This window comes from Dermacentor variabilis, chromosome 4, assembly GCF_050947875.1.
Source record: "Dermacentor variabilis isolate Ectoservices chromosome 4, ASM5094787v1, whole genome shotgun sequence".
Lineage (NCBI taxonomy): Eukaryota > Metazoa > Arthropoda > Arachnida > Ixodida > Ixodidae > Dermacentor > Dermacentor variabilis.
The window spans coordinates 183520605-183533544 of NC_134571.1; the positions used below are offsets into that span (position 1 = coordinate 183520605).

Below are 12940 nucleotides of genomic sequence, written 5' to 3' on the forward strand. Positions count from 1 at the left end.
AATCGCGAGAAGGGGTCGAATCAGAAATAACTGTTTTTCTTTTTTCTGTCAAATCAAATCAGTGTGTACACATCATATCAGATGGGAAGGTATCGCGGTTTTCGTGACGTCGCGTGACAGACAGGTGAAGTGGGGGTGGTCGAAAAAAGTTTTTTACCTATCGTGGAGGGCTGATAGCAGAATTGGAATAGAAAAGTTTGGAATAGTTTTACGTTATAGCGCCCCTGATAGCGGTCACTGAGGCAATTATATATGCAGCGTATCAGTGGTCCTTCACGAAACAGTACAGCAACTTTAAAGTGGGGTTTAGCATGGGATACTCGATCAAAGGCCTTTGACAGACCTGACAATATGGCGTCAATTTGTGACTGGCTATTGAGGCATTTTGCAAAATTGTGAATTATTTCAATCAGTTGTGTAACCGTCGACAAGCCAATGCGAAATCCGTGTTGTTTTCTATCGAGTCTGTTATTGGCTTCAACAAATTTTGTCATAAATTTTGGAATAATGTGCTCCAATAATTTACAACACGTGCATGTGATGGATATGGGCCTATATTTCGCCGCAGATGAAGCACTGCGCGATTAATGCATTGGAATAATTTTCCCCACCTTTCACTCAGCTGGAAAGCGACAATCGTCTAGTGATTTTTTTATATATTAAGCAGAGGTATATGCTCATAAGCTCGTCATATTGATTCAGAAACATACTTCTACATCCATCTGGTCCATCAAGTTTTTTTTCTCAATTTTTAACAACAGTGTGATTACTCCCGCTTCGGATATTGTTGGAGAATCTATCAGCGTGTTTTTACATACTCTTCCGAGGGTAAGCCAAGTAGAGCCGTTATCATGCGTAAAAACTGACTGAAAGTGAATGTTGAAGGAGTCAGCATCTATTTCTTTAGTGGGTATTGCCGTACTGTTTGACCATTGGGAGCTTATAATCGCCAGAACTTGTGGGGTAAAATTTTAATGAACGCTTTCAGTGTGGTACTGCAGTAGTGTTAGTTTATTTTCCTTTATTTTACTTTTTAATGACTAAGAGAGTTTAAACGAGCGCGATAGTCAGGAATCAAACTTGTCTTGTTCGTTTTTCTTAAGCGTTTGATTTTACGTTTTAGGTGAATAGCATCAAGTGTAATCCATGGAATCTGTTTCTTAGTGCGTTTTCTTACGGTGGAAATAAAATGATCAGTGAAAAATCCTTGCATCTGCCTTGAACTGCGCCCATATTTCATCGATTCATATTTGTAATCCAAGTCAATAAGTTTTCTCGAATTATCAACATCCTTCAATGCGTATATTGTCCTAAGCAATGACAAAAACGATGAGCTTACCTTCCGGCAGATCGCCGCTCGTTGAGTGGCCTCATTGCGCTGCCACGTTCAGCTCTCTTTCTCCGAGCTGCGTAACAACCAGAGCGAACCGCTTCGAATGTGGACCGCTACAGAATGCGACCCCAGGTTACCACGTCCGGGCAAACATACGAGACGCGTCGATCGTGTTCCGAAAGCAATGCTAAGCGCACATAGAGAAAGTTACAGCGACTGCGACGCAATGTTGCCACAGATGGCATTTGCCACGCAAGTGACCGTTCTTTGTATCACAGGTGTCACTCTAGCAACGCCTAATTTACGGGCATAAGTTGTATTTTTTCATGGTTAAGCAACGTCTTCCTACAAGTTCGTCTATTTGAGCTGATCGCGCTTCGTAGATACCCTTCGTCTTCGTGGAAAATGTCAGCAACCAAATGAGCTGGCGTCCTTCAATTGTCCTCCACCTCCCTGCAGTAGTTCTTTACTTCTGCGTCCCACCGTAGCTACTAAAAGCAATAAGGCTGCGCAAGGCGCTTGTTTCGCTTGCATCACAATCCGGCATTTACTCCGAAGCAGTGTGGCCACTGCCGTATGCCCAGTATATGCGCCAGCACCGATGCATTATGGTTGTTGCTGGGCAAGCTAAAGAAATTATTCATTTATTATACGAGTGATCGATTGATCATTTCATTGAATCAGCGTAATTCAGTGGACAGCATGCATAAAATTACATTTTAACAGTCCACCTGTGTTTCATCACCTTTCAAATAGCAACGTTTAAATGGAACACCTTTCCAATAATACCACCATTTACGACAATTACTGGAAGCTTTCCTACTTCGTTTTTATGGTGTTTCGTTCCTGACCAAAATTATTATATAAGGCAGCAAAGTAATAGTGACTAAGTTCCGTAAATACGCAGGTTAATAAAGGTATGTACCCTCCCGATGTTGCTAAATAAATTTTATTGGAATACCAGCGCCATTCTGAAATATAATTTTTACAAGATGCGGCCTATTCAGTTAGGCTGGTGCAATTACGTGAGGTTGGGCAGATGATAATCAAGCAGGTAACGCCCTAAATTCCTGAGCATGAGCTGAGAGAAGTGAATGTCAAGATAAGTGCGGAAGACAGGAACCCTATAGAGTGTTATAAGAATAACCAGATATTTGTTTATTGTGGTTCTTTCCGTAACCCATGAAATAAATTTGGCATTCTTCGGTACGGGGACCAACAGATTTATATTTTCACAGGTTTGAACTCGTCACCTGCAACAAGAACAAAAATGCATCGAAGGTAAAGAATGACAAAGCTTTTAAGTAAATAATAATTCAAGTACGTAGAGGCGTCTGTCTCCAAAGCAGAAACGTTGTATAAATTTACAAACATAAACAGAACACAAATATACATGCTAGTATCTCCTATAGAATCTGTATTTCGAGGCTCATTTCCCCGTTCAGTTATGCATTCTAAATAACCTTGAATTTTTGTCGCGCCAATTCTAATGGTCATATCAGTCTCGAAGGTTTTGAACGTGTTGTCTTCTTTTTAGGTACACATTGAGTTCGTTATTCTGCTTTTACGTTTCTTTTTCGCTTGGGCTCTTATGTTATTCTAAAATTATTATCTGTCTAAATGCGTGTCTTGTAGCAATCATTGACTTATTGTAACACCCCTTTATATAATGCCCATATGTGGGCGTTCATAAAATTTGAATAAAAAATTTAACTTTATGTCCACTGTGACACTCGGCAACGGCCACTGTGGTGTATCAGAGAGTAGAGCTGAATGCCCGGCCGTGGCAGCTCCGTCGCATAATTGAAGGCAAGAACACAAACAACGGGGCAAACGAATGGCAAACTCCCTTAAGAGCGGTGTCCTGCAACGTAGGTACTTGGCAGTGGGCGGCCCGCGTTTAAAGAAAATTGACCACCAACAGTTCCAGCTCTTGCCAGTCCGTATTGTATAATTTAGTAGAGCTGGTACTATCGAACTTTTTTATGGTTCCTGTTGACATGTCAATTAATTATGACTTTACCTGACAGACTGAATGCTACTTTTGCCATTTTATTCCCAAGTGGAACTCCCTCGAACATAAAGCAACAAGACAAACAAGCAATGATTATTGGCTTCGAAAGGGAAGATCAAGAAATGGCAAAATAAGTAACAACAGAAAGGCGTGTTATACATTTGCAGTTGTGCCCCAAGGATGAAGCACTGATGGCGATAGCAAAGCTAGCATTGCGCTTGAACTCGACGGTGGCGCTCCAACTGCACGCGGGTGCACCATATTGACACTACTATATTTGCCAGAACCATAATGCAGCGGGTATGCGCCTGTGGCAACGACGCTGAAGTAGCGCGGGTTTTTAGGTGAAGCGGGGAAAACGAAGAAGAAGTTGTTGTTTTTCCCTTGGACGACTGATAAAGTGCGTTTCTTGGCGGTGCTGCTCCGCATACTCGTCGACCCCACGTCGTTACACTGGTGGAGGTGCTGGGTATTCTTCATGCTTGGCACCCCTTCGCGGAGCCGACGATCGAGCTTGGAATCACCATCGCGCATCGAAACACTGGTCCACCGGCTCAGTCGTCGCCTACTAAGCTTAGCGCCCGAGTCCAGTCCCCTGCAAGAACCTTCGAGAAATCGTTTGCCTCCTAGAAATAACATGGCCACCGCAGCTCCATCGCAAGAAACACTACAGAATGCTATGTTCCCGGAGCGCTTTCATGGTGATGCCTTTGAAGATGTCCAAGATTGGCTAGACCAGTTCGAGCGCGTCGCCCAGTATAACCATAAGACCAGCTTGGCGGACAAACTCTCGAGTGTCTATTTCTATTTGAAGGACAATGCTCGTACGTGGTACGTGAAGCGGGAAAGGAGCTTTGCCACGTGGGGCGACTTCCGCGCACAGCTGCTGGATACCTTTTCAAGCATCGACAGGAGGGAAAACGCACAGCGTCTCCTTGAAATCCGGGTTCAAAAGCCCAATGAGAGTGTTACTATGTTCTCGGAAGACATGGCCCGTCTTTTCCGTAGGGCAGACCCAGACATGCCAGAGGAAAGAAAGCTGCGATATCTCTTGCGAGGAGTGAAGGAGCAACTGTTTGCCGGCCTTGTGAGAAATCCACCGACAACAGTGGCCCAGTTCACAAAAGAGGCTACAGCCATTGGACGGGCCCTGCATCAACGATACCGCCAGCATGATATGAGAAACTCGGCGGCGAACACTTCCGTACTGGCTGCGAGTAGCGACATGTCTCTGCGTGAAGTTGTCCGAGAGGTGGTGTGAGAAGAGCTTAGGCAGCTCGGCTTTGTGGTTGCGCCTACGGAACCAACGCCAGCGTTATCTTTTGTTGCTGATGTAGTCCGGGAGGAAGTCCGGCAAGCTTTATCAGCGCCAAACTGTAGGAACGTTGCGCGGCGCCTCATTTATGCGGAGGCTGTTCGCCGTCCACACAACGCAACTTCAACGCCGTTGACACCCATAAATACAACACCACCTACGCCACAAACAGAGCCGACGTCGTCGCCCTCGTCGACTCTACCGACCCCGCCGATCATGCCAGCACAAACAACGCCGTATTTTCGACATGCACACGCCACTCCTTGGCTCCATGGAGAGTTATCGCCGAACTATCAGCGTTGGAAAACCGATTTGTGGCGCACCGTCGACCGTCGACCAGTGTGCTATCATTGTGGTGAAGCTGGACACGTCTATAGAGTTCGCCACAAATGGAACAACTATCGCGCCACTCAACACCCAAGCTTTCCTGCCAACTATGCTTAATCTCCGTACGACGGTCAACGCGCTTACAACGACGTTCCTGTGAACAGTCAGCCACAAAATACGCCGATACCCCGACCACGTTCTCCTTCTCCATCTCCGGCGCGCTACAATTCGCTGACTCGTCGCAGTTTTGCCGACGTCACTAGCGACAGATCGCCTAGCCCTCGACGGGGAAACTAGCCGCAGCGACCTCCGGGGGTGAGGTTGCCAATACTCGAACTGCTCCACATGCCCCGTTATCGACGAACGACGACGAGAAGACTACATTGACGAAAAAGACGCCCAGCACAACGACGAATACGACGGATAGAAGTACGAAAGACGTAACTGACATCGTCAGCGCCGAGCTCATCGTATGCATTGACGGCCACGAAATAGCCGCTCTGGTTGACACTGGCTCCCATTTTTCAATCCTAAGCTTACAGGTCGCTGATAAAATAAGGAAGGTGAAGACACCATGGCACGGGCCCAACATAAGAACCGCCGGAGGTCAGTTGATGACACCTGTCGGGAAATGCACGGCCCGACTCTTAATCGCCGGTTCAACCTTTGTCGTCACCCTCGTCATCCTTATTGAGTGTGGTAAAGAACTTAAATTGGGCATGGATTTCCTACGGGAGTACGGCGCCGTGATTAACATCCGTGAGAGAAGCGTCACATTTTCCACGAGTTCGGATAATGTCACCCATGAGAAGCCACAACAACGTCGCTTACGTATTGCCGTGGACGACGTCATACTTTTGCAGCGGAGTTGCTCTCTCATACAGGTGCGCTGTGACAGCCTGCAAAATGGGACTGGAGTAGCTGAACACATCAGTGCGCTAGCACTGAATTGCGGGGTCTCCATTGCCAGAGCACTTATCAATGTAATCGACGGATGCGCCGAGCTCTTGCTGACGAATTTTAGTAAGGAGCGCCGACACATCGTTAGAGGCACTGCTGACGCCTATATCGACGAAGTGACAGAAATACAAGACTGCCACTTAGCGCAGGAGTCGGCCTCTACAATCCACACAGCTGCGCCTATTGTAGACGTTAATCCGACGTTAACGGCCTTTGAGCGGAACCGTCTTCTTGAGCTCATCAATCAGTACCAGGGCTGTTTCTCCTCTGCGTCAAGAGTTGGTCAAACGCCACTTACCAAACACCGCATCATTACTGATGTCGACGCCAGACCCATCCGATAAAACCCTTATCCTGTGGCCCCAAAGGAACGCGAAGCAATACAAAAACAAGTGAAGACGATGCTCGAAGATGGCGTTATTCGACCATCTAATAGTGCTTAGGCATCACCTGTAGTTTTAGTGAAGAAGGAGGACGGTAGCCTGCGCTTCTACGTCGACTATCGGAAGCTCAATCAGGTCACAAAGAAGGACGTTTATCCACTGCCCCGTATTGATGATTCCTTGGATAGGTTGCGAAACGCGTGCTACTTTTCCTCAATGGATTTGAAAAGCGGTTATTGACAAATCGAAGTGGATGAGAGAGACCGTGAGAAAATGGCCTTTGTGACGCCTGACAGACTTTATGAATTTTAGGTACTTCCTTTCGGTTTGTGTTCGGCGCCAGCAACATTTCAGCGTCTAATGGACAATGTGCTCTCCGGACTCAAATGGCAAACATGCCTGGTGTACTTGGATGCCGTGATTGTCTTCTCCGCAACGTTCGACGAACACTTACGAAGGCTGAAAACTGTTTTTGAAGCGATACGCTCTGCCGGTCTCACTTTGAAGCCTGAGAAGTGCCATTGTGGTTTTCATGAGCTCCAGTTCCTCGGTCACGTCGTCAGTAGCCAAGGAGTCCGACCTGATCCGGATAAAATTGCCGCCGTCGCTAATTTTCCGATTCCATCAGACAAAAAAGCCGTGCGACGTTTTGTGGCACTCTGTGCATATTACCGGCGATTTATTGCGAGTTTCTCGCGTATTGCATGGCCGTTAACACAGCTCAACCGAGAAGATATGCCTTTTACTTGGGGCGAAGACCAGCAGCTGGCATTCCACGAGCTCCGGCAACGCATGCAATCACCTCCCGTATTAGCACACTTCGATGAGGAAGCTACGACGATATTGCATACAGACGCTAGTAATGTCGGTCTAGGGGCGTTGCTAGTACAATGGCAGGGCAACAGCGAAAAAGTGATTGCTTACGCCAGTAGGACACTATCCCGAGCCGAAGCTAACTAATCCACCACTGAAAAAGAATGCCTCGCAATAGCATGGGCAGCTCTGAAATTTCGTCCCTATTTGTATGGTCGGTCTTTCACCGTCTTTAGTGATCACCATTCCCTCTGCTGGCTCATTAATTTGAAAGATCCTTCAGGCCGGCTCGCACGCTGGAGTCTTCGACTCCAAGAGTTCGACTTTGGTGTTACATACAAGTCGGGAAAACGGCACGCAGACGACGACTGCCTTTCTCGATCTCCTGTTGAGCCGGCAGCACAAGAGGATGACGACACGGTTTTTCTGGGACTCGTGAATACTGCCGATCTTTCACGCCATCAACGGGATGACATTGAATTGCTGCCGCCTATTGATTACCTCGAAGGACGAACCAACAGCGTGCCGAGGCTCTTTGCAAGAGGGGTGGCATCATACTGCTTGCGTCGCAACGTCCTCTACAAGAAGAACTCGCCTAGGGGCAGCAACTACTTACTTGTTGTTCCAGCACCGCTTCGACGTGAAATCTTACACGCCTGCCACAACGAGCCGACTGCTGGGCACTTGGGCTACACTCGCACATTGGCACGGATTCGGCAGAATTACTACTGGCCGAGACTTACTGCGGTCGTTAAACGTTACGTTCAGACATGTGTGGATTGCCAACGTCTTAAACCGCCACCCGTCAAACCAGCCGGCTTACTGCACCCTGTTGACGTACCGGCCACACCATTTGCACAAGTAGGCATGGACTTTCTGGGCCCATTCCCAACGTCTACTACTGGTAATAGGTGGATAATGGTCGACAAGGATTATCTCACTAGATATGCCGAGACAAGTGCACTGCAACAGGCTACAGCAGATGAAGCGGCACGATTTTTTCTGGAATCCATCGTTTTAAGGCATGGTGCTCCCGCAGTAGTCGTCACGGACAGAGGTACTGCGTTCATGGCCCAGTTTTTAGATATCATTCTACGTCTAAGTGGTACCGCCCACCAGCGTATCACCCTCAAACAAACAGACTGACAGAACGACTCAATAGGACATTGGCTGATATGATAAGCATGTACGTAGATGTAGAGCATAAGGAATGGGGCGAGGTTTTACCTTATGTCACCTTCGCGTACAATACGGCTCGTCAAGAGACCACTCGCAAGACGCCCTTCAGTCTCGTATAGGGCCGTGAAGTTACAACAACATTAGACGCAATGCTCCCTCATGAATTTGACGACAACGGGACGGGTGCTGAAGAGATAACGCACCGAGCAGAGGCAGCTAGGCAGCTTGCGCGTCTGCGAATCCGCGAACAACGGGACTGTGACGCCAGATGCTACTATCTTCGGCACAAAGCCGTAACATACAACATGGGCGACAAAGTGTGGGTCTGGACACCTATTTGACAGCGTGGTCTCTCTGAAAAGCTCCTACGCAAATACATCGGGCCCTACATAGTTCTCCGACGCATCAGTGACGTCAACTACGAAGTCGTTCCAGACAGCTCGCACTGTTCAAAGCGCCGACGGCATTTACCCGAGGTCGCTCACGTGCTTCGTATGAAGCCGCACTATGAGGACTGACAAGACTGCGCAGTTCTTTACCGCTGCTTTCCAAGCCTGTATCATCGGCACGATGATCTTTTCTAAAGGGGGAGCAAATGACACAACTATAGTTGGCAGAACCATAATGCAGCGGGTATTCGCCTGTGGGGATGACGCTGAAGTAGCGCGGGTTTTTAGGTGAAGCGGGGCAGACGAAGAAGACGTTGTTGTTTCCCTTGGACGACTGATAAATTGCGTTTCTTGGCGGTGCTGCTACGCATACTCGTCGATCCCACGTCGTTACAATATTCACGTGACGTAGCAAGCAAGGTAAAGGCTGTTAGCCAAAAAGCCGCTGCGCCCTGGCCTCAACAAGGTGTCTAAGGATGCTGAGACGGTCAGTAGCGCCACGAGCCGCCTTTCACGTGTCACACCTCGATGATACACGTGATGCATCATCGTTGAGCAAGTTTACGAGTGTTAGAGCCTAGTGAAATAATAGGAAACGTTAGTTTAACCTTTACTGTTACCATACCGCTCATACCAGTGCATGCAAGCAGCAGATGAGCAGTGACGTTAGAGTGCTTATAATACGCATGCTCATAACTACGATGACCACAGCGTAACGTAGGACGCAATCCTGGCTTCGCCAGCGAGTCGGCTAAGCGGAGTGATGACGGCACGCTCATTTTGTTTTGTTATTTTATCCTTCCAGACGCATTCCGCTTCTTTGGACACCCACTGGCCCTCCACGCTCGAACGGCGCATGCGCCTCCTTAGAGAGAATGCACGATGAGGGCTCGAACGCGCATCAAGAGTGCCGATAATACAAAACAAAGTAACGCTGGCAAAAAAAATTGGGAAGCTACCTTCTTGTCCTGGCTTTGGAACATTTCAAAGAGGTTGCCTCACCATGCGATTCGGGTTCAGAACATAGTGCACTCCTGACGTAAAAGTACTGAGGAAACCTGCAAGGGGGAGAGAAGAACTTCTCTCCGCCTTCCAGGTTTCCGCAGAACTAGTACGTCAAAAGTCTTGCCTTTGCTTCGAGTTGTTGACAAATTCGACTTCGCCCTGCAATCTGCAAGCCGCCTGGTTAGCTCAGATCGTAGAGTGGCGGCCCCGAAAAGGCGGCGGTCCCGAGTTCGAGTCCCGGAAAATGACAAATTTTCCTTCAACTGCGAGCCTTTTCTTTCGAGGAACCCGCATGGGTTTCCCTTGTAGCAATTTCTGCGAACGGGTGGATGTCGCATTTTCCCTTTATTAATTAATGCAGTCCTATCCCATTTGAACCAGGGCACGAAGAACTCCCAAATACTAATCACTGGGTGCACCCAATTCAGGGAAAATAAGACAGGCAGCCCGTCTTTCGTGGTTTCCTGCCGTTCTCGCGAACGCTAAATCTCCTTCGTCTTCATCAGCACTGCATCGAATATTTATAATAATGTTGGCAAGAAACTGTGACGGCGGCCGCTGGGTGTACTGTGACTGAGAACCATTCTGTAATTAACTTTGCATCTTGTAAAGTTCGGTGGGTTCTCCTGCTGGTGGACACCTGTTGTTCCCAAATTAAAGAATTCGTAGCACTCAAACTTCACTGGTAGTTGCAGCTAATGCATCCTCTGATAGGTTGAGTAAAGCTAGTCGCTATATCAGTGACCGTATAAAGACAAGTGCATTGTTTCTAACTAAGGAAACCTGTTGGTTCCAAATGAAAGAACTGGAAAGGGACACTTCAACATTCACGGCTGGTCGCAGCTAATATTCATTCTACAGTTTGAGCAAAGCTAGAGGTTAAATCAGCAACTTTACAAATAACTGTATTGTTTGCAAGTGTGGAAACGTGTAGTTCAGAAATGAAAGGACTAGTAACGAGAACTCAAAGGTTCACTGGTGGTCGCAGCTAATTAATCCTCTGCAAGGCTGAGCAAAGCTAAATGTTAAATCAGCGACGGTAAAAGAAGTGGCTGTGATTAATCGTGGATTCAACCTAGCTATACGAGCGAAAGCTCTGTTAAGCATTATAAGACGCGGTTCTTCAGTGCTTCTTCCCGTCGAGCTATATCGGCAGGGTGCTCGGACACAGCGTGGCCATAGAGAAAGAAATTCAACAAGACGGGACACTCGGCGAAAACTGGCAACATGAAACTGGTAACCCCTACTGTTAGGCCCATCCGTTAGCTCACGCAATCATCAAAAAAAAAAAAAGAATGCGAAATGAACTTATGGACGTTCTCTTCTTTCTTTATTCTTTCGCGCTAAGCCTAAAAAATTTTTACGTACAAATGAGCATATACTGTGTGGCGTATTTTCGGCGACCCGTCTGCCTATTTTTCTTTTTTTTTTTTGCGATAGCAATTATATGGACAATGCAAGTGGATTTCTGCCGTCGCCGTCGCCGTGAGTTTCCGTGTGAGTGAATGCGTGTGTGGGTGAGCCGGCGAACGTGATTCAATCTCGCGTGCGCGGGCGTGGAACGCAGCCCGGATCCGTGCCCTTTCCTGTGGCGCGCGAGGCAGGAGAGGCGTTCTCCGGCGGCTGCTACGGTGCCTCGATTTCATCCTCGCCCGCCGCTCCGTACAGAGTGGACATAACCGCGGCGTCTGCTACGGCGTTGGCCACGCGAATCGCGGACGCCGCAGTAGACGCCTTTGGCGGACGCCGTAGGGACGCAATACTGGCGCTTGCGTGTCCTAAAAGCTACCTGCGACGTGCCCAAAGTGCGCGCCCCCACGGGCCTCATCTTCAAAGCTATCTGCGGTGTTTTCAGAGTTCGCGTAGCGCCGATGACTTCATATGGGCTGTTCTTTCGATAGTTCGTACGCCCTGAAGCGACAGATGCATGGAGGTCAATTGGCTCGATGCTGGTGCCGTGATTCCTAACTCCAGAATTTTTACAGTTTCCGCGACACTGGGTCGATGTGTGCTCATGTTTACCTGTGCATGCGTGACACCGTGCTGGTTAATTTAGTTATCACACGTTAGTGGGCTAGTTGGTTTGAATCGATGACTGAATGTTTAAGCGTGACTGAACAAGTGCGTAGAAAGAAGCAGACACACAAAGACAGCGCTGTCTCCTTGTGTCCGTTTCTTTCTACGTCCTCGTGTAGTCCCGCTTACCTATACTTTCATTATTAATTTAGTTAGTAAGCGGATGTATACGAGTTTATAGGCCGATAAGACTACTACCCTTACTTCGTACAGCTATCTACTAATTTGCTATTGCAATCGGTGCTTTGCTTTTGCGGCGGAACTGTGAATTTTCTTTGATTTAGCATTGTTTGTTGGACTCCCGGCGTATTCTTGCGTTCCTTCTGCACCTCGACACGGCGCCACTGCACTATTTGGCTACGGCAAGGCGAGAAATTTTGTTTAACAGTCTGCGGCGCATTTCAAGCAATTTAGGATTTTATGGCATAGCACCGAGACTTGTAACGCAGTCAGTGATATAAACAGTTTGGCCTTCCTGGCGTAGTTAATTTGAGCTCATGATTCGTATGAGGCCACCATTATTGTAACTTATTTCGGTAGATTTTAGGCACGCTCGCCGCACTCAGCCTTATGATGCAGTTAGCGAAAATCAGCTCGGCCGTGTGACGCAGTTTCGCGTGTACTGAATCTTACTGGGACAAGGGGACAAGTCTTGGCCCTTTCTCGGGCCCTCAACATTATCGTAACTACTTTAGGTACCTTTAAAGGTACTTTTTAAGCACAGTGGCTACGGCCGGCGATGTGACACAGTTAGCGAAAAACAGCTCGGGCGCGCTACGCAGTTAGTTTCGGGCGTGATGAATCTTGCTAGGACTAGTCTTGGCGCCTTCTCTGACCCTGAACATTATTGCTACTAATTTCGTTTTCTTTAGGGGCACTTTTCAAGCACAGTGGCCGCGCCCGGTGTGGTGGCGCAGTTAGTCAAAAGCAGCTTGGCCGTGTGACGCACTTAGTTTTGCGCGTACTGAATCTTGCTGGGACAAGTTCGTGACGCTTTCTGTGTCCCCACAACGCGCACCTTCTTTCGGTACTCACGCTTGTCAAAGACGCGACGAGTGATTGCCAAGAGTGTTAACACTGGAGTCTGTTGCTTTCGGCGACAGAACGTGCAAAATATATATAACGCAGAGGAGCTCAAAAACAAAG

At 47.8% G+C, this 12940-nt stretch overlaps 1 protein-coding gene across 1 annotated transcript in view; it reads right to left on the reverse strand.

Annotated features, from left to right (window-relative positions):
- Nucleotides 1-2486: 2486 nt before the first annotated feature.
- LOC142578091 (uncharacterized) overlaps nucleotides 2487-12940 on the reverse strand; it is a 98288-nt gene continuing 87834 nt past the window's right edge. The window contains exon 5 of the mRNA XM_075687509.1: nucleotides 2487-2586. Within this exon, the coding sequence (XP_075543624.1) occupies nucleotides 2583-2586 (4 nt within the window). The 3' untranslated portion in view covers nucleotides 2487-2582. The remainder of the gene's footprint in view (nucleotides 2587-12940) is intronic.